This window comes from Dendropsophus ebraccatus, chromosome 9 (genome assembly GCF_027789765.1).
Source record: "Dendropsophus ebraccatus isolate aDenEbr1 chromosome 9, aDenEbr1.pat, whole genome shotgun sequence".
NCBI classification, from domain to species: domain Eukaryota; kingdom Metazoa; phylum Chordata; class Amphibia; order Anura; family Hylidae; genus Dendropsophus; species Dendropsophus ebraccatus.
This window is the reverse complement of record NC_091462.1, coordinates 93,633,551-93,656,456: the sequence shown is the minus strand read 5'-3', so window position 1 is coordinate 93,656,456 and position 22,906 is coordinate 93,633,551. Positions and strand designations below refer to the sequence as shown.

The 22,906-nt window shown below is 44.1% G+C and overlaps 1 protein-coding gene across 3 annotated transcripts in view; it reads left to right on the top strand.

Moving 5' to 3' along the window:
• BAIAP3 (BAI1 associated protein 3) overlaps positions 1–22,906 on the top strand; it is a 118,224-nt gene that overhangs the window by 89,366 nt on the left and 5,952 nt on the right. For all 3 annotated transcript variants that reach the window (XM_069983894.1, XM_069983895.1, XM_069983896.1), the window contains 15 exons: positions 149–273; positions 352–442; positions 3,113–3,169; positions 5,253–5,350; positions 6,160–6,211; positions 6,452–6,600; positions 7,596–7,719; positions 11,075–11,218; positions 12,854–12,949; positions 13,214–13,429; positions 14,410–14,478; positions 16,911–16,990; positions 19,691–19,799; positions 20,928–20,999; positions 21,662–21,745. In XM_069983894.1, coding sequence (XP_069839995.1) covers positions 149–273; positions 352–442; positions 3,113–3,169; positions 5,253–5,350; positions 6,160–6,211; positions 6,452–6,600; positions 7,596–7,719; positions 11,075–11,218; positions 12,854–12,949; positions 13,214–13,429; positions 14,410–14,478; positions 16,911–16,990; positions 19,691–19,799; positions 20,928–20,999; positions 21,662–21,745 — 1,566 coding nt within the window. The remainder of the gene's footprint in view (positions 1–148; positions 274–351; positions 443–3,112; positions 3,170–5,252; positions 5,351–6,159; positions 6,212–6,451; positions 6,601–7,595; positions 7,720–11,074; positions 11,219–12,853; positions 12,950–13,213; positions 13,430–14,409; positions 14,479–16,910; positions 16,991–19,690; positions 19,800–20,927; positions 21,000–21,661; positions 21,746–22,906) is intronic.

The window sequence follows — 22,906 nt, the reverse complement described above, 5'->3', positions numbered from 1 at the left end:
TCAGGTATAAGATATATAATTGCCAGAAGTACTGCTATACTTCATGAAATTGTAGGTATGCCTTAAGAGAATGTGTTCCCTCTGTAAGCACCATCATGTAGTATTGCCCCATGTTTATTTATTGATTACTTTGTGTCCTTTACTAAAGGAGGAGCACCTAGCAGAAAGCTTCACCCTCTTCACTGAGTATTGCCTATTGCTGCTGAAGAAACTTAGGGACAACTTCCCTGTGTTGAACGCCACTGTTATCAGCCGCCTGGAGTTCATGTTAAGGTAAGACACCTAAAGGTGTCACATCACCAAAGGAATCTTACATTTAACCTTACTCACTATTTGGGGTCTTTGCCACAGGTGCCTCAATCAGATCCAGAACATGCAATCCTTTAAGACGGTTTGCCCCTTCCACAATGAATTACATCTAGAAATCGCAACTGTGCTAAAGGTATGCCTCTACTCCATCGCAATCTTAAAACAATAAAGCTACCAATCAGCCATGGCCAATGTGTTGAGCAAACTTGATATATTGTTCAGTTTCTGCAACGTTCTTGAATGTTCTGCATTAGACTCCCGGCAGCTGGATAAATTTGATGCCTAGAAAGTCCTAGAAAACATGGATACAGCCATAGCATTGGTAGAGCAAGTGGCAATGTGTGTGTTAGCTATGAGGCCCCTTCTACCCATTGTGCCACCGTGTAGTTATATAATAGTCCAGTGTAGGAATAGAGGTATACAACGGCACTCACCATGCAGGAAAAACTTGGATCTTTATTCATGAATAGTTCCAAACATAGCAGACATAGACAAAACATAAAGATGATCCCCTAGAGGCGACGGGCTGTTTCGCAAATGCACGCTTTCTCAAGCCTAGTGACACTAGGAACGCAACCGCTTTGTCTGTGTCTGCTATGTTTGGAACAATTCACGAATGAAGATCCACGTTTTTACCGCATGGTAAGTGCCGCTATATATGTCTATTCCTACACTGCACTGTTCACATCGCTACACAGCAGAGCACCGAGGGGTAACCAGTTTATAACTCCTAGTAGGTTGCGCATGGACTGTTGCAGCATAGCCAGCCTGATCTCCCAGTTTGGTAGTGCCGGATCCATCTCTTCTTTTACTTTAAACTGTATTTATATAATAGTTTATTGGTAGTGTTGAGCGAATTTGCCAAACAGTTTGGTCTCCAAACCTGAATGCCCGGCATTAGACTCCCTAGGGAGTCCTGGAAAACATGGATACAGCCATAGGCCATAGACTGTAGCCATGGTTTCCTGGCAGCCCTAGGGCAGCATCTAAATTCTCCAGCAGCTGGTAATCAAATGCCTCCAGGGAGATTTATCACACATTGTGCAAAGAAACATTGGAGCACTTGCCTATAGCAACCAATCAGATTTTAGCTTTCATTTTGCAGAGGCCTTTTTAAAATCCAATCTGGTTGGTTGCTATGAGCAACATCTTTGCACAGTGATTGATAAATGCGTCACGCCAGCCTAATGGCGGACATATTGGTTGTCACTAATCAAAGAATCGATAGAAGAGTAGAGTTCAAGGATTTTAGGAATATTTTCAGGCAAATCATCTTATCATATAAGTGAGGAAAGATTTATCAAAATTGGTGTAAAGCAAAAGTGAAACTGTTGCCCAGAGTGACCAATCAGTTCTGAGCGCTCTTTGACATAACTAATATACACTCACCGGCCACTTTATTAGGTACACCTGTCCAACTGCACGTTTCCACTTAATTTCTAATCAGCCAATCACATGGCGGCAACTCAGTGCATTTAGGCATGTAGACATGGTCAAGACAATCTCCTGCAGTTCAAACCGAGCATCAGTATGGGGAAGAAAGGTGATTTGAGTGCCTTTGAACGTGGCATGGTTGTTGGTGCCAGAAGGGCTGGTCTGAGTATTTCAGAAACTGCTGATCCAGTGAGCGGCAGTTCTGTGGGCGGAAATGCCTTGTTGATGCCAGAGGTCAGAGGAGAATGGGCAGACTGGTTCGAGCTGATAGAAAGGCAACAGTGACTCAAATAGCCAACCGTTACAACCAAGGTAGGCAGAAGAGCATCTCTGAACGCACAGTACGTCCAACTTTGAGGCAGCAGCAGAAGACCACACCGGGTGCCACTCCTTTCAGCTAAGAACAGGAAACTGAGGCTACAATTTGCACAAGCTCATCGAAATTGGACAGTAGACGATTGGAAAAACGTTGCCTGGTCTGATGAGTCTCGATTTCTGCTGCGACATTCGGATGGTAGGGTCAGAATTTGGCGTCAACAACATGAAAGCATGGATCCATCCTGCCTTGTATCAACGGTTCAGGCTGGTGGTGTCATGGTGTGGGGAATATTTTCTTGGCACTCTTTGGACCCCTTGGTACCAATTGAGCATCATTGCAACGCTACAGCCTACCTGAGTATTGTTGCTGACCATGTCTATCCCTTTATGACCACAATGTACCCAACATCTGATGGCTACTTTCAGCAGGATAATGCGCCATGTCATAAAGCTAGAATCATCTCAGACTGGTTTCTTGAACATGACAATGAGTTCACTGTACTCCAATGGCCTCCACAGTCACCAGATCTCAATCCAATAGAGCATCTTTGGGATGTGGTGGAACGGGAGATTCGCATCATGGATGTGCAGCCGACAAATCTGCGGCAACTGTGTGATGCCATCATGTCAATATGGACCAAAATCTCTGAGGAAGCTTCCAGCACCTTGTTGTATCTATGCCACGAAGAATTGAGGCAGTTCTGAAGGCAAAAGGGGGTCCAACCCGTTACTAGCTCCAGTGTGTGTGTGCATATGCTTGTTTTCTGTGCATAGCGCTATATATATCTAGAAAGAAACCATAATCCATTCACAGCCAGTCACGGTGACATTTCGAGATGCTTCTCCTAAGTGATGTAATATAACATGTAAACTGGAGAGATGATTTATTTTAGATTTAGTGGCAGCGATGGCGGAGTCACACGTAGCTGAATAATATGAGGTCTTGGCTTTTATCAAATAACCATTTATTGAAATGCTGTGTTTCCGCCAAAAGATTGAGGCTAAGAGGAATCATTTTACTTAGTCATTTATGTCAATTTCTGTCTTTCAGAAAGGAACATTGGATTGGTACGAAAAGACGTATACGTTGTATAAACCAGAAGAAAAGGTGTGTTCCTCCATCTTCAGGGACAGGACTTGCTTGTTCATTTACCATAGCTTAATGATAAGGTATTGCTGGCAGCACAGGGAAAACCATCTTTATATGTAGGAAATAAAATCTACAGGTAATGACACCCATAAACCTATAAATACAGCTACCATAGAGGAGAATAGCTATTATTCATATAACAGGCATTGATAGTGTGCAGAACACATGGAATAGCTGTTATTCAACCAACATCTCCCCGTTCTCTTCATGCACATGAATGTTTAACTTGGCAGAGAATTCATGCACTCTCAATTGAGAGAGGAGGAATAAGCCTGATGTCCCACCACGGGTGTTCCTTATATAGCACCTTTCACAAAAGCCCTTTACTCAAAGGTTATGTGGTGATGAAGGTATTTATTGGTTTCACCACCAGATGTCAGTATTTTGTATGTGAACTTGTATATATTGCACAGCTGTAGTGAACACAGGGTTACTGTTTTTTTGTATTATGTGATCTTGTGGTCCAATGGAGATACTTCTTTCTCTTCTACCTATCTCTATGCTTCTTTCTCTGCACACTTTCTTCTCCACCTATCACAGGGGCTCTTACACACCCTTGTAGAAAGTAGTCACTTGGTGGGAGGAAGTGCAGGACAGTTTCCCTCTTATTCTCTGGGGGAGAGGACACACGCAGAGCAGGCATCCCTGCTGAAGTTAGCCTGGGCCTGGCTCTGCCAGGACTCCTGTTCGGGACAGCCTAGACAGTTAGTGAAGTGAGTCAAGACACGCGTGTATGGAGCAACCAGAGACACTCAGTTTTCTCAACTTATCTACCCAAGCAACTATGCAGTGTTAGATCCCAAAAGGAGGATAAGTTGGGGATCATCCCAGCCCACGCAGTGAACCTCTCGAAACAGTGCAGGGCGGTATCTTAGTACAGAGGAACTGACCCAGATAGAGCAAAGCTACTGTAACAAAGGTCTACGTACTCTATCTCGCAGCAGGGGTGACACCAGATAATTTCGAACACTTAGCTACTCCTAGGTAACCAGGACTGGGGCTTGTGTCACCCTGATAGGACAGATACCCCGACACTGCAGGGCAGAAGGTGGTCAGCAACAGTGTAGTCGAAACACAGGCACTAGTATCTCTCTCTCAAGTATTCTTCTCTCTAAAGTTCTACCCTGGGTTGGGGCCCTCACAACAAACTCCTCTCCTCTTCACTGCTCAACGCTCAGCTACACCAGTACCGCTATATCTACCTCTCTTTTATATCAGCACTTAAAGTATCTCCCAGCACAGATCCAGTGAAACTCTGTAGTAATAGAAGGCCTTCACTACCAGAGTATTCTGTATTACAAGAGACAGTTAGTAAAGCCACTATACTTATTTTACTGGAACATCATTGCACCAGCACCTACACTTACCACCTATACACCTTGGGTTACTCTCCCTTTTCTGTGGGTGGCGGTACCGACAGTCTGGGTGGGTCATCTCCCCACTCCTGACAACCGTAACCAGAGCCCAAGGGACCCATCACAGCCCGGCATATACCAGCCAAAGCAGGTATACCATCACATCTGTGTGCTGAATGAGCACTGGTGTCACAACCATCACTGACTGAGCTGTATCATAACCACCAGCACAACATCATCCGGTGACACACCACATAAGCACTGCTCTTACATCTCTAAGAACAAATCCAACATGTCCAATCCTACTGCCCACCCCCGGAATCATCTGCCAAGAGAGAGTCAGGAGGCCACCATACACGTTAGACAGTCAATTGATCCTGTTGAAGTTGACAACACTTTCTAATGCCTATGGCGTCCCTAATATCAGAGGTTGTCACGCAACATCTTGCATATGTAGTACAAGGGATGTGAAGTGCTCTGTTGATTTACCTGGGCAGGGTATACAGTATACAGTAAAACCATCTCTTTGAGAAGACCACCATGACCAAAACCACCTTATCTAGACCAGGTTAAGTTCCACAGTATATCATACACACTGGCCACCTTCATTAAGAAGACCACCCCCAACTCGAAAGGCAATTTCGGATAGCCGTCCATAGAGTTTTCACTGTATACGTCTGTTCTAGAACGAAGTGGAACAGCTGCGATGTCTGGTGAAGCTGTCAGATGCGGTTCATGAGGACGTAGAGAAAAGTCAGAACGTCTATAACAAGCTGTTTGTCAGGTGAGTTCTGTAAAATGGCTTAAGAAGCTGTTTAAGATGATCCAGCTCTGTGCAAACCTATGGACCGTGTAAGTGATTTATACCAAGCGTATACTGTAACATTCCCAGTTACTGAGGGGTCATAGATCTTAGAAACGTTGACAGGATTACATATGAGTGGTGCTAAAACATGTAGTCTGCTGCCATTTTTTTCGCACCTCAAGTGTATATGCTTTATGCGTAGAATTGCTTTTGCAGCAAAGTCTGAACAAGGTCTAAGTTGGTTGGTATGGCTTTCAAAGGAGTCAAGACATAGTTGTGGCTTGTTAGTTGTAGATCTGCATCATGTTTACCTGTGTAAATCAGTGAACAGCATAGACAGATACCAAATTGAGAGGAAAGGGTTCTTATCTACTCCACTCCTGTCAGTGCAGCCTCTTGTTTTATTCACAGGACCTCTAACCTGTGTTATACCTATGCTCCTGTCAGTGCTGCTGCACAGACCTCTACATATTGCTGAGCATTAAAGCTAAATTTTAGCAGGTCAGGGATAATCAGGATACATCCACACTAGACCGTGGTGACTGTGTTGTGGATTTGACCCCTGTGGACTTGCCTGGGGATTACCCAAAAATTAAAGAAAAAAAATCAATATCACTGGTTTAGCCCTTGTATTGATCATGATGGGCATTGGGGTGTTGTGCAGGGGAGGCAGCTGTGCCATAGACATGAGTTATTAGAAATACATATACTCAGGTATATTTTCCATCTTTATATATTCCACCCTATACCTGGGCTTCAGCTTACAGCATTATTCTTTTTCTCCTTAGTATTGTCAAGGTGGATTTCTTCAGTATCACCTACCGGCAGCTGGAGAAACTGGTAAGATGTGATATTTTTGCCCCGATGCCTCAAGGACAAGAAGATTAATGAAATATATATCAGTAGAATTATTCTGGAACACATTTTCATGTTATTAATGCCCACCCCACCCCACCCCATAGTAATCTGTATAGGTGCCACAGATGATGCAGGTCACCTTCTTTGTTGGAGATGAGGTTACTATTTTATAACTATTTATGGTCCTGAGGTAATGGATTTATGGTCTCCTGGTCTTTATAGGTGGCTAATGAAGTGAGCGCTACAATGGAGAACCTGAAGGGAACAGAACATGAAGAGCCGCATATTACCCATGCTATTGGGGAGACCTTATTTGAGCTCTACATCACCCTCAATGAACTGAGGCGTTTCAGGGATTACCTACCGTTAAAGTACGTTCAGTTTTATTACCCCTTGTTGAGAGCATTTATTTTATAACATAATATACAATGGCTGACAGCAGACCACAGCTTGATAAAAAAAAAATGTGATGTGCTAGGGTAAATTCACACATACAGTACACAGCTGCAGATATCAATGTAACTAAATGACTGAACAAGCACCGGCCCAGGCTGAAGCACTGGCGGTGGACCGCCCCCAATAGGAAGAAACCCCTGCTCCTCTAAGACACAGCTCTATTGATTCTAATGGAGCCGCGTCACAGAGGGGAGGGTGTTTCCTCTTACTGGGGGTGGGCCGGCCCACCTCCAGTGCTTCAGCCCGGGCCGGTGCTTGGAATTAGACCGGGTCCATGACTGGGAACTGGGCCGTAGTTCAAAAAAAAGGCTGTGGTACCGGCTTCCCTGCACCAGTGCCGTTCTATTCATGTGCACCACTTAAAGAGTCACTGCCGTGAAATTTTTTTTGCAGAAATCAATGGTCCAGGCGATTTTAAGAAACTTTGGGTTTATTAGCCGAAAAATGAATTTTTATCATGAAAAAGCAGTTTGAAGCTCTCCCCCTGTCTTTATTGTTCTCCTATGGAGAGAGGGAAATGAGTCACCAAAACAGGACAACAAAGAGTAAATCTACAAATACATCACCCGCTATCTTCTCTGACAGTCAGCGCTGACATCTCTGACCTCTGAATACCGCTGTCACCCAGCTCCGTGTTTGTGTAATCCTTTGTTCTCCGCTCTTTGCTGCCGACTAACTCCCTCCTCCCCCCTCCCCTCTCTATAGAAGGGACAGGTTGTGTCTGATGCAACAAGTAAAAATAAAAAATTCACGACAGTGACTCTTTAAGGCAAATGTACCTGATGGTACATTCGCTTTAAGCATTGATTCTCAGTCACACTATGGCCGCAAAACATCTGCACGCTGCGTGAACTGTCAATTACTCAGGGCATATTATACAGTGATAACCATCGACTCTTCCTTTCTGCAGAGACAATAAAGCGCTGGCTTTGACAGGATTCTACGAACTGTTTAAAGTGTCCATTCACACATGGCTGCAAACTGTGCATGAAAAGACCTGCGAGCGGATACAGCGAGCTGTGGAAGGGGATAAGGTGTGTTACATTACAAAACACTGATACTCATTGTATTGATCGAGAAACAAGGCCGATCTGCAGTACTGAATCAGCAGATCTACAGTGTCTGTTGCTTCACTGTCATATACTTCAACAGTCAGAGCCTACTCTCTTTTTTTATATTGTTTGTATGTATTTTAGTCATTTTAGTCAGATTTTAGTATCCACAGAGAGCTGTCAATCACTAAGGGTCCATTTACACAGAAAGATTATCTGACAGATTATCTGCCAAAGATTTGAAGCCAAAGCCAGAAACAGACTATAAACAGAGATCAGGTCATAAAGGAAAGCCTGAGATTTCTCCTCTTTTCAAATCCATTCCTGGCTTTGGGCTTTGGCTTCAAAACTTTGACAGATAATCTGTCAGATAATCTTTCTGTGTAAACGGACCCTAAGTAGAACACCCCCCCCATGGCTACTTTGATATTTACATGATCCTTTTCAACATGACAGGTTCCCTTTAGGTAGTATGGAAGAGGGGTATGCAGCTGCAGAATCTCTCCTTCAGTGTGTATAGGTATGAATACCAACAAATGATAGATCAGGCTTTTATTACTACATGAAGGTATACAAGTTTATGGCTGCACAGTTGCTATAGCCTGAGGCTTGCTTGCTTTATGATTACAGTGGTACCTGGGTTTAAGAGCGTTTTGGTTTAAGAGCTCACAGTTTTTCAAAATTATGACTTGGTTTAAGAGCATTGCTTTGGTGTAAGAGCTTCCTGTACTGGGTGAGAGCGGGAGTGGTGGAGGGGCATGGTCTGCATAGCGGGGTCTACAGCCCTGTACTCTGACCCAGGAAGTCTCCCTCACCTTCCAAATCATAGCAGATCCACTTCAGGCTGGGGCTTACATCAGGGGACAGGACTGTGGAGGTAATCTCTCCATATCTGTAACCCCTCTCTCCCCGGACAGAGAGTGCTGCATGTATGTGCCCACATCTGCCCTGCTCATTCCTTCATGCTCCCTGCAGTCTCTGTCAGCCCTTGTGTTTCCCATCCTCTCCATTACTGTACAGTAACTTATAATATCACATATTCTGCTGTTTCTAAATGTTTGTTTCATTAGTTTTACATGTTATTCAGAATAATAAATCATTATTTTTGGGGTGCGGAACCAATTGTCTGCATTTCTATGATTTCTTATGGGAAGTTTTGCTTTGGTTTAAGGGTACAAACACACACACCGTATATGCAGCATATTTTCTGCTGCGATACGCAGCAGATTAGATCTAAATAACTGAACACAGCATCATATCTGCTGCAGATCTGCTGCGTATCTGCTGCGTATACGTTGTGTGTGTTTGTAACCTAAGAGTGGATTTGGATTACAAGCGCAGTCCAGGAACGTAATCCAAGTCACCACTGTATTTCTTATATCTATAATTTGGTTCAGAATATATGCATGAAAGAGAATAGGATTTTAAATGAGGTCTCTCTGCAATCTGCAGATTCCGTATCATCGCAGCACTCCCTGGGTTGTGGCGCTTTTATTTTTAGAAAAGGAGGTTAAAAATAAAAGTGAGAAGAAAAAGAAATATGGAGCCAGCAGGAGACTGATTATATAATCCTGCACTCAGAGGCAGAAACCAGTAATCTACAGGATGTACACCTACACCTGTGGTCATTACATGTAATGATAGATCTACTTCTAATCAGCATAGAGGCCCAGCGGCTAATAATCCTAGATTAGAATCTGACCAAGAGTATTGTCTACATGGAGTCTGTATGTTCTCTGCATGTCTCTCACACCTTAGTATGTGTCTTTGATTGGGGAATTAGATTTTGAGCCCCAGCGGAGACCAGGAATGATGGATTTGACATGATCTGTATAGAGACATGGAATTTGTCAGCATTATAAAAGAAACATACTTTGGGAATATGACTACTTATAATTAAAGGGGTACTCCAGTGGTGAAATTTTTTTTTTCAAATCAACTAGTGTCAAAAAAATTGCAGTGGTACCTCGGTTTAAGAGTAACTTGGATTAACAGCCTTTTGCAAGAAGAGCTCACAGATTTTCAAAATTGTAACTTGGTTTAAGAGCATTGTTTTGGTTTAAGAGCTCCCTGTACTGGGTGGGAGGGGGAGTGGGGGAGGGGCATGGTCTGCATAGCGGGTTCTACAGCCCTGTACTCTGACCCAGGAAGTCTCCCTCACCTTCCAAATCATAGCAGATCATTATCAGGCTGGGGCTTGCATCAGGGGACAGGACTGTGGAGGTAATCTCTTCATAGCTGTAACTCCTCTCTTACCAGACAGAGAGTGCTGCATTTATGTGCCCACATATGCATATGCATGTATATCATTCACTCTACTCCCTGCAGTCTCTGTCATCCCTTGTCATCCTCTCCCTTCTCGCTATAATATGCCTGCACTCACACTCAGCTATACACACTGCTGCTATAATGTGCCTGCACTTACACTCAGCCATTCACATTGCTGTATAGAAAGTTTCTGTCAGAATAAAAACTACTAAAAATAATTTGTAGATGGAAAAATAGAAAAGGTTTGGGGGTAAGAATATAGTGATGCAAAGCATTTAAAAAAATTACATTAAAAGTAATAAAGCGTAATAAACACTCGATAAATGTGACATCATAGATTTGCAGAATTGTTACTAGAGATGAGCGAACCTACAGTAAGGTTGTTATTACACGGGCCGATGGGGGCCCGATAATACCTGTAAATGAGCGCCGATCTGCTAGATCGGCGCTTGTTTACTGGGCTTATTACACGGCCCGATAATTATTTGACAAGGGCTGCAAGGACATTGTTACCGATGTCCTTGCAGCCCTTGCTTAAACGATATACTTTACCTATCCACGCTGCAGGGCTGCTCCTGCGGTCTTCTTCTCCATGGGTCCCGCATGCTCTAGCTTAAGAGCGGCCTGTCAGCGGGACCGCCGCGGCCTGTGATTGACTGGGCGGCCTGTCAGCTGACAGGCCACTCTGAAGCTAGAGCGTGCGGGACCTGGGGAGAAGCGGACCGCAGCAGCAGCCCCGGAGCGTGGATAGGTAAACTATATCGTCAGTCGCCGGCCACGCACCGCTATTACACGTAGCGGTGCACGGTCGGCGCCTAGCAAATATAGATTCTAACCTATATCAACGATCAGCCGATGACAACGATTATCGGCTGATCGTTGTATTTATTACACGGATCGCTAATCGGCCGATTATCGTTCCGTGTAATAGTACCCTAAGTTTGCTATGACCTTGGCTATTATAACCAATGTCGTTTTTTTAGGTATCTTCTTTTCTCGTTGTGTATTTGTTGTGATTCCTGGACACAGTTAATTCTCCGCATTTCTGTATATTCTCTTCTTTGCACAGCTGGAGTATGTGGACTCTCTTTCTAAGCACAGCACTTCGGCAGTAGATGTCACTTTATGCTTATCGCAAATCAAAGAGTTCTGGGCACAGCTCGCCTGGCCGGACTCCTCCGAGGCCTTTGTCTTTCTAACTCAGCTTACCGATGTAAGTCGGGAAATCACTGTGTATGGGCAAAGTAATAGCTTAGTGTTGGATACTGTATAACTATAAAAAATACTTAAAAGGGGAATTCCCACTGACATTTTTACACATCTGTAGCTTAGGTGATAAATATTAGATCAGAAAAAGCAACCAGCTTATCTCTAGACCAGAGGACCATAATAGCCCATTTCTGGCAGAGCTGTTGCAAAACTAGAAATCCCATCATGCTCTGATAGCTGAAGACTAGAAGGACACAGGTTAGCAAACACCTACGTCTAAGATATACTATTCAAAAGCAAGCGCTAAAAAGATGAAAATAATACAAAAGTAAACATTGACCTAATATTCAGAGCCTAGTCGCTAAACCCACTATAAATTATGGGGATCAGGATGAAGGTGTAAACACCGTGTTTCTCTGAAAATAAGACTTTAGAGTAGGCTTGAAATATACAACCTACTCAAAAATACCTGCTAAACATCAAGCTGCAGGGGAGGCAGAAGTCATAAGAAGGAACAGTAGGGGATGTTGTATATGGGGGGGAAAGGAGGTACATGGGCCAAGTACGGAGGGGGGGAGAGGTATACAGTATGGGGGAAGAACCATAGAGTAGGAGGGAGGTATACAGTATAGAGGAAGAACCATAGAGTAGGAGGGAGGTATACAGTATAGGGGAAGGACCATAGAGTAGGAGGGAGGTATACAGTATGGGGGAAGGACCATAGAGTAGGAGGGAGGTATACAGTATAGAGGAAGAACCATAGAGTAGGAGGGAGGTATACAGTATGGGGGAAGGACCATAGAGTAGGAGGGAGGTATACAGTATAGGGGAAGAACCATAGAGTAGGAGGGAGGTATACAGTATAGGGGAAGAACCATAGAGTAGGAGGGAGGTATACAGTATAGAGGAAGAACCATAGAGTAGGAGGGAGGTATACAGTATAGAGGAAGAACCATAGAGTAGGAGGGAGGTATACAGTGTGGGGGAAGAAATAGAGAGTAGGAGTGAGGTATACAGTATAGGGGAAGGACCATAGAGTAGGAGGGAGGTATACAGTATGGGGGAAGAACCATAGAGTAGGAGGGAGGTATACAGTATAGGGGAAGAACCATAGAGTAGGAGGGAGGTATACAGTATGGGGGAAGAACCATAGAGTAGGAGGGAGGTATACAGTATAGGGGAAGGACCATAGAGTAGGAGGGAGGTATACAGTATAGGGGAAGAACCATAGAGTAGGAGGGAGGTATACAGTATAGGGGAAGAACCATAGAGTAGGAGGGAGGTATACAGTATATAGGAAGAACCATAGAGTAGGAGGGAGGTATACAGTATAGTGTGGGGGCCTTACTGCAGAGGGTGGGGGAGGTAAACAGTATGGAGGCTACAGGGGAACTTACTGTATAAAAGCCTCACAACAGTATAGCAGCTGACTACCATATAAAATGAGGCTACAGTGTAGGGACATATCATATAATATAATATATACTGTTACTTCAACAATAAGCCCTAGCCCTTTTTCTACGGAAAAAAAATCATATAAGACCCTGTCTAATTTTTGGTGAAACAAAGTAGTATATGTGCAATATGTAACCTCATAATAAGAATTGGCATGTTGTAAAGTGTCTATTCTACATTATAGGATATGTGCAAAGCAGCAATATATTATTCCGAAGCAATCAAACGTAAGGTTGACAGAACTCACCAAACAGCAGGACAGGCTGTAGTTACAGAGCAGGTAAGTCACTTGGGTGTATCTGTAGGGCAATTCCTTTCTGTCTATAGTTGATCACATGGGGGGACATTCATAAAGACTGACGTACTTGTACGCTGGTCTTAAATAAAGCTGTGTCGCCGGTACTGCATTGATCCATCATCTCTGGGCCTCATTGTTTAGCCTGAGGAAGGGTAAAGCCAAAGCCAGACATCGAATCCCTTGTATAATGTAAGGTGCGATCGCTTGTTACTTCTCTAATCTTCATGTTCATGTTCTTTTGCGCAGCTTTGCATCATCCTGAATAACATTGAGCATGTCCGGAAATTCATGGGAAACATCCTGAAAGATCTAGATTGGAAGTCTGTGGAGACAGCAGTGGAACAGACTAGTGGAAGTGATGGGAAGCAGCAGGTGCAGAAGGCCTTGAGTACCCAGCTACAGAATATCGATATAGACATGCAGAGAGAAGCCAAGAACATGATCTCACATCTAACAGAAAAGGTAACGGAATTCCTAAAAATAGGTGATGTACTGTAGGTCTAAATGAGGCCTCCCTTCTACACTGATGCTTTCCTACTTGCTGATCTACAGAACATCTAGGTCCATCTGGAATTATTATGTCCCTGTAATTTAAATGAACTTTTGACCTGTCAGAGGAACATGCCAACAGTTTTGATTGGCTGGGTTCTGGGTGCTGGGATGCCCATCGATCAACTAGGTGCTTCTCTCTCCAACTGAAGATTCTTTAGAAAGTCTATGGAGCCCACCTCTTGCAGGAAAGAGAAGGGCGGGGGAGAGGCATTTAGCCAAGCTTCTCCTGGCTTGTTCTAGAAATCAGTGAAAGTCTCAGTACCAAGGCCCTGACCAATCAAAACTTTTGTTGTGTTTGTATAACATATCAAAGGTTTTCCCTGCACTTACTACTGCATCAAGGCTTCACTTCCTGGATAACATGGTGATGTCACTTCCTGGATAAAAATGGTGATGTCACTTCCTGGATAACATGGTGATGTCACTTCCTGGATAACATGGTGATGTCACTTCCTGGATAAAATGGTGATGTCACGACTCGACTCCCAGAGCTGTGCGGGCTGTGGCTGCTGGAGAGGATGTTGGCAGAGGGATGCTCAGTGTCCCTCCAGTGCCCTGTGTCCCTCAGTGTCCCTCCAGTGCCCTGTGTCCCTCAGTGTCCCCCTGCCATCATCCTCTCCAGCAGCCACAGCCCGCACAGCTCTGGGAGTCGAGTCGTGACATCACCATTTTATCCAGGAAGTGAAGCCTTGATGCAGTAGTAAGTGCAGGGAAAAAAATTTGGCCAGACTTTTCCTTTAAGGGACAGGGACTGCGGACAAAGATGGAGCGCCACAGATTCCCCATGCCTCAAGCTTTTAAGTCTTGCATCATTGTGCAGACAACTCTCTGTGCTGTATACCAAATGTATGTACAACCGATTAAAAAAAACACTTCTGTTGTTTCTACAGATGATTGGAGATATAAAGAAATATATACAACACATAAGCTTATCACCAGATTCCATCCAGAATGATGAGGTGAGTATACGAGTAACCTACAGTCTAGGTAATAGATTAGAACATTTGTATGGTCAAAATGGAACAAGTCTTAAGAATTGCATTTAATAAATGGCCCCTTAAAATGTTAGTTGGGGGATTGGGGGAGGGCAGAAAATGTGACTCTCATCACCATGACACCTTGTAAACAAGTAGACTTATCCATTCAAGGACGCAGTAAGTGTCAGGATTCCAGTTGTTCAACAATCATACACAAGGGGTAAACTTTTCTTACTCCTCAATATACCATCACTCTGGCGCCTCCTACAGGGCCTTCTGAAATTATATATATTGTGCATGTGATGCTGATCTGCAGCTCTGTGGCACTCGACATGGACAGAAGGGTGTAACTCTCCGACAGACGGATAAGTGGACTTTTAGCTTATACCAGTGCAAATATTTAAAAATTTTAAAAATACGTATGATGAAATATTGTCAGATGCAGAAGGCCTGAAATCGACTTGACAGGTTGTTGTCCTGCTGTGTGTAGTATAAACCATAGACAATGGCCAACTACCAGCCCACAAAATGTTAACAGATTGTCATAGTAATTAAGATGCAAGAAGGTGGCCAAGCAATGGATGATAATTGTCAAAAACAGTGCACCCGCGTCTCCTGCCAGAGGTTAGAAAGTGGCGATGGAAGAACGGATGGTGTGAGCACCAGTATATGCTTTTTATGAAATTCTCTTATGCTCGAGAGGCTTATGGCACTATATACAGTGGCTTGGGAAAGTATTCACCCCCTTGGCATTCTTTGTGTTTTGCTACCTCACAACCTGAAATTAAAATGGATTTTTTGAGGGTCTCATTTAATGCCGAAAACTTTGAACATTTTTTTTTTTTTTTGTAAGCAAACAATAAATAATTAAATAGACAAAATAACAGAAAGCAAACTTGTACGCTAGAATGGATGTGCATGGCTGCTTTACTAAATCCTACCCGTTGGAAGAGGGATCTAGGTAAATCCTTTTCTGCATCAGAATGGTCAAGTATATTCAGTAACATCCACAGGCACTTAAAATACTGTGCACAAGGGGAATCTGCGATGCCATCCTGCGGTGGTACCACCCACCAGCTAGACTAGCTGTCATTTATCTGGACTCGACGGATCTGTGCTTGAGACAATGTGATAGCAAAGGAACCCTGTATCATGTGATGTGGCCGGGCACGGCCATATGAAGCTTTTGGAATAATTGTAAAACACAATATTACACTGTTGTTCTAATAATTGAAGAAAATTATAATTAAAAAAACAATTAAAACAAAAAATCCAGTGTGCAGAACTATTTACCCTCTAAAGTCAGTACTTTGTACAGCCACCTTTTGCTGCAAGTCACTTTAGATAAGTCTCTATGAGCTTGTCACATCGCGCTACTGGGATTTTTGCCCATTCCTCAAAAACTGCTCCTTCTTCTTCAAGTTAGCAGGAGTTTTGGTTGCTGAATTCTGACAACAAGATTCACAATTGAATTAAGATCTGGCATTGACTAGGCCAATCCAATACATTTACTTGTTTCCCCTTAAACCACTCAGCTGTTGCTTTAGCAGTATGCTTTGGGTCATTGTCCTGTTGGAAGGGGAACCGCCATCCTAGTCTCAAATTACTGACAAACCGAAGCAGGTTTTGCTGAAGAATATCCCTGTATTTATCACCATCCATCTTCCCCTTGACCAATACCAGTTTCCCAGTCCCTGCTGCTGAAAAAGATCCCTACGGCATGATGCTGCCACCACCAGGTGTCACTGAGGGGATGGGGTTCAAGTTTGGTCTCATCTGACCAAATCTTTGAGGTCTTTTTTATATATTTTCTTTCACTTCACCAACGTAGACTATTTTGCACAAAAAAACTCATGTAAACAAGGGTTGTAATGTAACATAATGGGTAAAAAGCCAAGGAGGTGAATACTTTGCAAGCCATTCTAATTGCATAGACAATGGGGTCTCCAGGATTAGAAAAACGTGTCTGCTTTCTGGCAAAAACAGTGACACTCTTGTCCTTAGTTTGTGTCTGGTATTGCAGCTCATTGAAGTGAATGGAGCTGAGCCGTAATACCACACACAACATGAGAGCTTCCATAGCAACCATGTTTTTTTAAGTCTGGATAACCCCTTTATAGATGTTACTTGATTGTAATGCCATTGCATATTGTCTTTTTCGGTCTTGTCCATAAAATAAAACAAACTCCAACAAGAAATAAATCTGCCCTGATATGTAGGATGTGCAGGAACGGGAGCATTGTGCTGCATTTATAGCGCCCTGTCAGTTCAATCACCATCCTGTTTATGAGGATCTCCACAAATCTGGGAATAATTACAGCCATAATCAGAATGTCTGTACGGCTCATCTATTGGAACATTGGTAATTTATCTGTCACTTTAATCACTGACATATGCCGTGTAATCTGTTTCAGGCCGTGTCTCCCCTAATGAAATATCTGGATGACAAACTAATTATACTAAGTGAGACCTTGGTGAAGGAAAATCTGTACAGGTAAGAAATCCTGTGTGTCTCCTGTGCCACGTCTTTGAATCGGATAGGTAAAGTTGGGGGCCATGGTACCCGGAAGACTTGCTATATGGTCATTAGGCATTCGGCTAGTAGTGTAATGGATGATCAGGGCATGTGGACATCATACAGTATAGGTATTGACACCAACACAGTAAATGTGAACAGTAATAATGCCCCTTAAAGTGATTATCTAGAAGGAGGAGAAGCCTTACCACTCAGTGCACTATGCACCCACCATCCACCCAGAATGCACAATCATTTGAGATACCACTAACATACACAAACGCACATACTGACAGAGACACTTACTGACTGACACAGATTACTGACATACATTACAGATGGACACGCACAGACTGGCACACATTACCCACACACACTGACTGATTGACGCACACTTACTGACTGACACACACAAAACTTACAATTTATGGTGCGTTTACACAGAGACATTTATCTTACAGATTTTGGAAGCCAAAGCCAGGATTGGATTTGAAAACAGGAGAAATCTCAGTCTTTTCTTTATGACCTGATCCCTTTTTATAGTCTGTTCCTGGCTTTGGCTTCAAAAATCTGTCAGATAAATCTCTGTGTGTAAACGCACCCTTAGGCTATGTTCACACTACTTATATGTCCGGCTGCATATTTTCGCGGCCGGACATATACGTGTTAAACTCCGGCTGGGGATTTACGTAAGTTGCGGCCGGCTACGTATGGTCCGCGAACTTACGCCCGTAGTCTACTTACGCTTCCCGAGCGGCCTATGTAGCGATCTGTCAGCGGTCTTTTACTTGGAAATCTTCGCCTAGCCCCGGACACCCCACAGAACCTTTTGGATCGGCAAAGAAAAGTGCAAAAATAAAGAAATCACCACAACGTACGGGACCGCATGTTACTCTACGGGCGTAAGTTACGGCATTTTCGTCCTCAAACAATGGTCTGGTTCATTTTTTACGGCGCCTCTTATGATCCTGGCGTAAGTTCTTACGTAGTGTGAACTGTGCAGCCGTAGATCGTATACTTTCCATTGTACGCAAACTACGGAAATCTCCGGCCGCTTATTCACGGAACGCGCTAGGTCCGGAAACTTACGTAGTGTGAACATAGCCTAATGCTGCGTTTACACGGACCGATTATCGTGCGAATTTGCACGATAACGATAGAATTCGAACGATAATCGTACGTGTAAACGCAGCGAACGATCAAGCGACGAGCAAGAAATCCTTCATTTTGATCTTACAACATGTTCTAAAATCGTCGTTCGTCGCTTGCAAAAAATTCGCAGATCGTTCCATGTAAACAGTCGTTCACCGATTTTACCTATGTTCGAGATAGGCTTAAGTGATCGCAAAACGATTGCAAAACGATTTTTCCGTAAGATTTAGCGTTCCGTCTAAACGCTAATTGTTATAAAAAAAATGTTCTTTCAATATCGTTAATCGTACGATTGGGCGAATTATCGCTCCGTGTAAACGCAGCATAAGTCTTCTCCATCTTCCTTTTGCCCAACTGATCTCCACTGTGTAATTAGGTTGAGGACCTCCCGATCATGTAATCAGGACCTTCATCCCTCTGTCTCTGCAGGACGGTGGCAGGTCCTGCTCTTTCTCTGACTTCTGATGTTCAGCCTGCTCAGGCTGCACTATAGTGAGCAGGCTGAACATCAGAACACCTGGCCCCTCTCTCCCTCTGGGCCCTTGGAGGTGCTGGGGCCCTGGCACTTGCCCAGGTAAGCCCTGTGCTGTTGCTGGCCCTGTGTGTTACTCCCCTCCTTACTTGCTAATTTTCTTGATAATCTACAAACAGTTGAAAAGGGGTCAGATAGAAGAGAGTAACACATTAGTGCAGGGTCAGACTACATGGGGTTTGTGTGTAGTCTGTCGCCATGGAGACATAAATTTGTTGACTGCTGTAGACGTTCTTTTTTAATGTAGATGACTGGAGCAATAGATAATAAATTGTTGAGAATTAAAAAAAGGGTTTATATTACATGCACAGCTTTAGGGATGGTCCGAACCCTCCGAGGTTCGGGTTCGTATGAACCCGAACGCTCGGCATCAGATTCCCGCCATCTGCCCGCTGGATTGTATGTTACATCCACAGGTCACCAGTTTCAGCTCATACTGGGAAAGAGATGACTTTGTGACTACAGTTCCTTTTTACCATGTATCATTATGCTTAAAGCAAATGTACTATTGCTTTTTTTTTTTTAAATTTACATTACCCGATCGGCGCCAGCACGGGGATCCCGGTGGCGTGGTTCTTTTTCAAAATGCTGCCAGGTTCCCGCAATCTTCGCCATTCTTTTCCCGTGCACCGCTACGGCTCTATGCACTGGAGGTGGGCCCAGTGCCCCCCATTGTGACAAAACCCCCTGCCCTCTCTGATGCACTTCCATTAGAATTAATGGAGGCATGTCACAGAGGGGATATTGTCACATTGGGGGCACCGGGGCCCACCTCCAGCGCATAAAGCCGTGGCGGTGCATGGGAAAAGAATGGGCAAGATTGTGAACTGGGCGCATTTTGAAAAAAGGAGCACGCCACTGGGATCCCTGCTCCGATGCCGATCGGTTAACGTAAAAAAAAACATTCACTTTAAAAGGTAGAATGCAGAGACTGAGCATGTTACATTGTACCCATGGTTCATTAGCCGTCCTCTATGTCATTCTCTTCTTTATAGGGTCCTTGAAGCTCTGTGGTGGCTCCTCTTGAAATTCATTATTGATGCAGTGGACTCCAACAGAGGAGTGTCTGTAGAGTTTTATGGACGGTTTTATTATACACTGGAGGTAAATAACTTCCTAATGTACAATCTGGAATCATATGCAGCACTAGTTATTACACATACAGTATGCACTAGCGTAACAGCCTTTTACTGTCAAGCTAGTCGAAACGTTGCATTTTGCCGGGTGAAATAAAGTGCCCACGTGCGGATTGATACTCTGATGCTGTCTCTATACCTCTATATATTAGATTACTAACAGACAGATATGCAGTATGGTGAGGCGTGCATTGCTTGTTTTATTTGAACTTTTGTTTGGTGCTGTTGGGACTGTGTTTAAAACTATAGCTGGATCCGATGCAAACTGAGCGGAGGGAACAGATTTTAGTTTATTCTTTATCTCAGTCCCTGCCTGTAGACAGGTTATTATACAATACTGGAAAACCCCTTTTAATGTTCCACTTTATGACCTGGGAAATAGATGGGCATCAATAACCTTATTACATTGCTCTAGACACTATCTGGTTCTTGAACATATATTACTTCCAGTTTATACGTATATTATTCTATCGTTGGGTGCAATATAAATATATTATAATATATTATAAAAAATATATATTAGCCCGAGGCCCAACTGGGGATTCCCTAATTCCCTGATGGGCCAGTTCGAGCCTAGCTAGCTAGATAGACATGGGATAGATTCCATATTAATTTACTAACAGCTTTCTGAGAATTTGAGAATTAAGAGGAATTGGAAGGAATTCTCCATTGTATAATGACTGATCTTTAGGGTCCATTTACAAAGAAAGATTATCTGACAAAGATTTGAAGCCAAAGCCAGGAATGGATTTGAAAAGAGGAGAAATCTCAGGCTTTCCTTTATGACCTGATCTGTTTATAGTCTGTTTCTGGCTTTGGCTTCAAAACTTTGGCAGACAATCTTTCTGTGTAAATGGAGCCTTAGCCACATAAATCAGAAACCTCTGAAAGCTAAAGAACAGTCAATTTAGAGAAAAACAGACTGGGCCTTTAGAAATTAGACATGACCCATCCCTGTGCTTCTCTGTGGTTATCTGGGTGAGGTGGCGCTGACAGTGTAATGACCTGTTAGGCCGGCAGCACCTGTCTGGGTATAGAGGGGAAGATGGCAGCGCGGCGCAGTCCATCTTACTAATGAGTACTCTCTTTCTGACAGGCTCTTGTGGACTTTTTCCATGCAGAAGGACAGGGGTTACCACTGGACACCTTGCGGAATGGAGATTACCGGGTGATTGACTTCAATTACTATCCTTGTAATTCGGCAGGGTTCTGGGGCCGCGCACAGCTTGTCAGATATCAGCATCACGTTGTGTGATCCTTAAGAACCATCATGATGAAATAATTGCTGCGTGTTTGGGAAGAGTTTTTAAGGAAAATTACACTTTTGAACATCAATTCACAGTATAAATCTCAATATAAAGCCGAGTAACTTTGTGCTATATGCCAAGAGCTATGCGGTGAACACAGGCTGCGGCAATGTTGGACGCTGTGATCATGTGATTGCTGCGAGTCCCCCACCAGAGCATAAATTAGGGGTCTTACATGATTTGCATCACATGCAACAAGGGTTTCTAGATCCTTTTGAGCAGTGTCCAAAGAGGTGTGGCCTTGGGAAGGGGGTGTGGTCTTGTGATAAGGGGAGTGGCCTTAGATGCAACACTGTTCAACAAAATTCAACATATTCAGGTGCAAAAGAGCTGGTCCATTTAGCTTGATAAATCTCCTCCAGATGTATATGGTCACTTTTATGATTGATAGCCATAGATAAGCGTCACACACAGACGCATCTTATTCCAGTTACACAGCAATTACAATATGTAATTTTTTTTATTACAATAGGAAATTATTTACTATTGTGTTTTTTGTTGTTTTTTTTGCTGCCACCTTCAGTTTTTGGAAGAAGAACTGCGTCTAAATAAATGTTCTACAAGTGAACTTATTGAAAAGTACTATATGGATAACAGTAAGGAGCAGGTAATCATGTTACACATTGGATATTAAAGAGGGTTATTCGGGATTAGAAAATATAGCTGTTTTTTTTTTTTTTTTCAGGAATGGCGCCACACCTGTCTTCAGTTTGTTTGAGGTATTAAAACAAGTTGTAATACCACACACTACCTGGGGACAGGAGAGGCGCTGTTTTTCCAACTAAAACTACCTTTAGGTTACAAACACACTTGCCGGATCTGCAGCGAGTCTCCTTGCTGCGTTTTTGCAGCGAGACTCGCTGCAGATCCCGACCCTATACTTTCAATAGCAGAGAAACTCGCAGCAGGGATGTACATCCCTGCTGCGATTTTGTCTGCAGCCCGCCCCATTAATCCCCCGGCCGCCGGACATTATACATTACCGGGTCCCCGTTCCTGCTTGCTTCGGGCTCCCGGGGTCTTCATGGCCCGCCCGGCCAATCAGTGCGCTGCGGCGGGGCAGCGCACTGATTGGCCGGGCGGAACGTGCCGGGAGCCGCTGAAGCAAGCAGGAGCCGGGATCAGGTAATGTATATCGCCCCCAGCCGCACGATCGCCCGCAGCCCCCGACCGCATGATCGCCCCCAGCATCGCAGCCCCCGGCCGCACGATCGCCCCCAGCGGGCGATCGTGCAGTCGGGGGCTGCGGGGCTGGGGGCTGCGGGCGATCATGCGGCCGGGGGCTGCGGGGCTGCAGGCGATCATGCGGCCGGGGGCTGGGGGCGATCGGGGCTGCAGGGGGGCGGGCAGGATATACATTACCTGATCCCGGCTCCTGCTTGCTTCGGCGGCTCCCGGCACGTTCCGCCCGGCCAATCAGTCCGAGCCCCGAAGCAAGCAGGAACGGGGACCGGGTAATGTATGTCTGGCGGCCAGGGGGTTAATGGGGCGGGCTGCAGACAAAATCGCAGCAGGGATGTACATCCCTGCTGCGAGTTTCTCTGCTATTGAAAGTATAGGGCTGGGATCTGCAGCGAGTCTCGCTGCAAAAACGCAGCAAGGAGACTCGCTGCAGATCCGGAAAGTGTGTTTGTAACCTTAGGCTGAATGATACTTGATATCCAGAAGCCTTTAATCATTGATAATAGATCACATTTCACATATTACAGTAGTGGCTATCATGCTGCTGTGAATAGGGCATGGTGGGAGATAGAAACATAGAAGATTG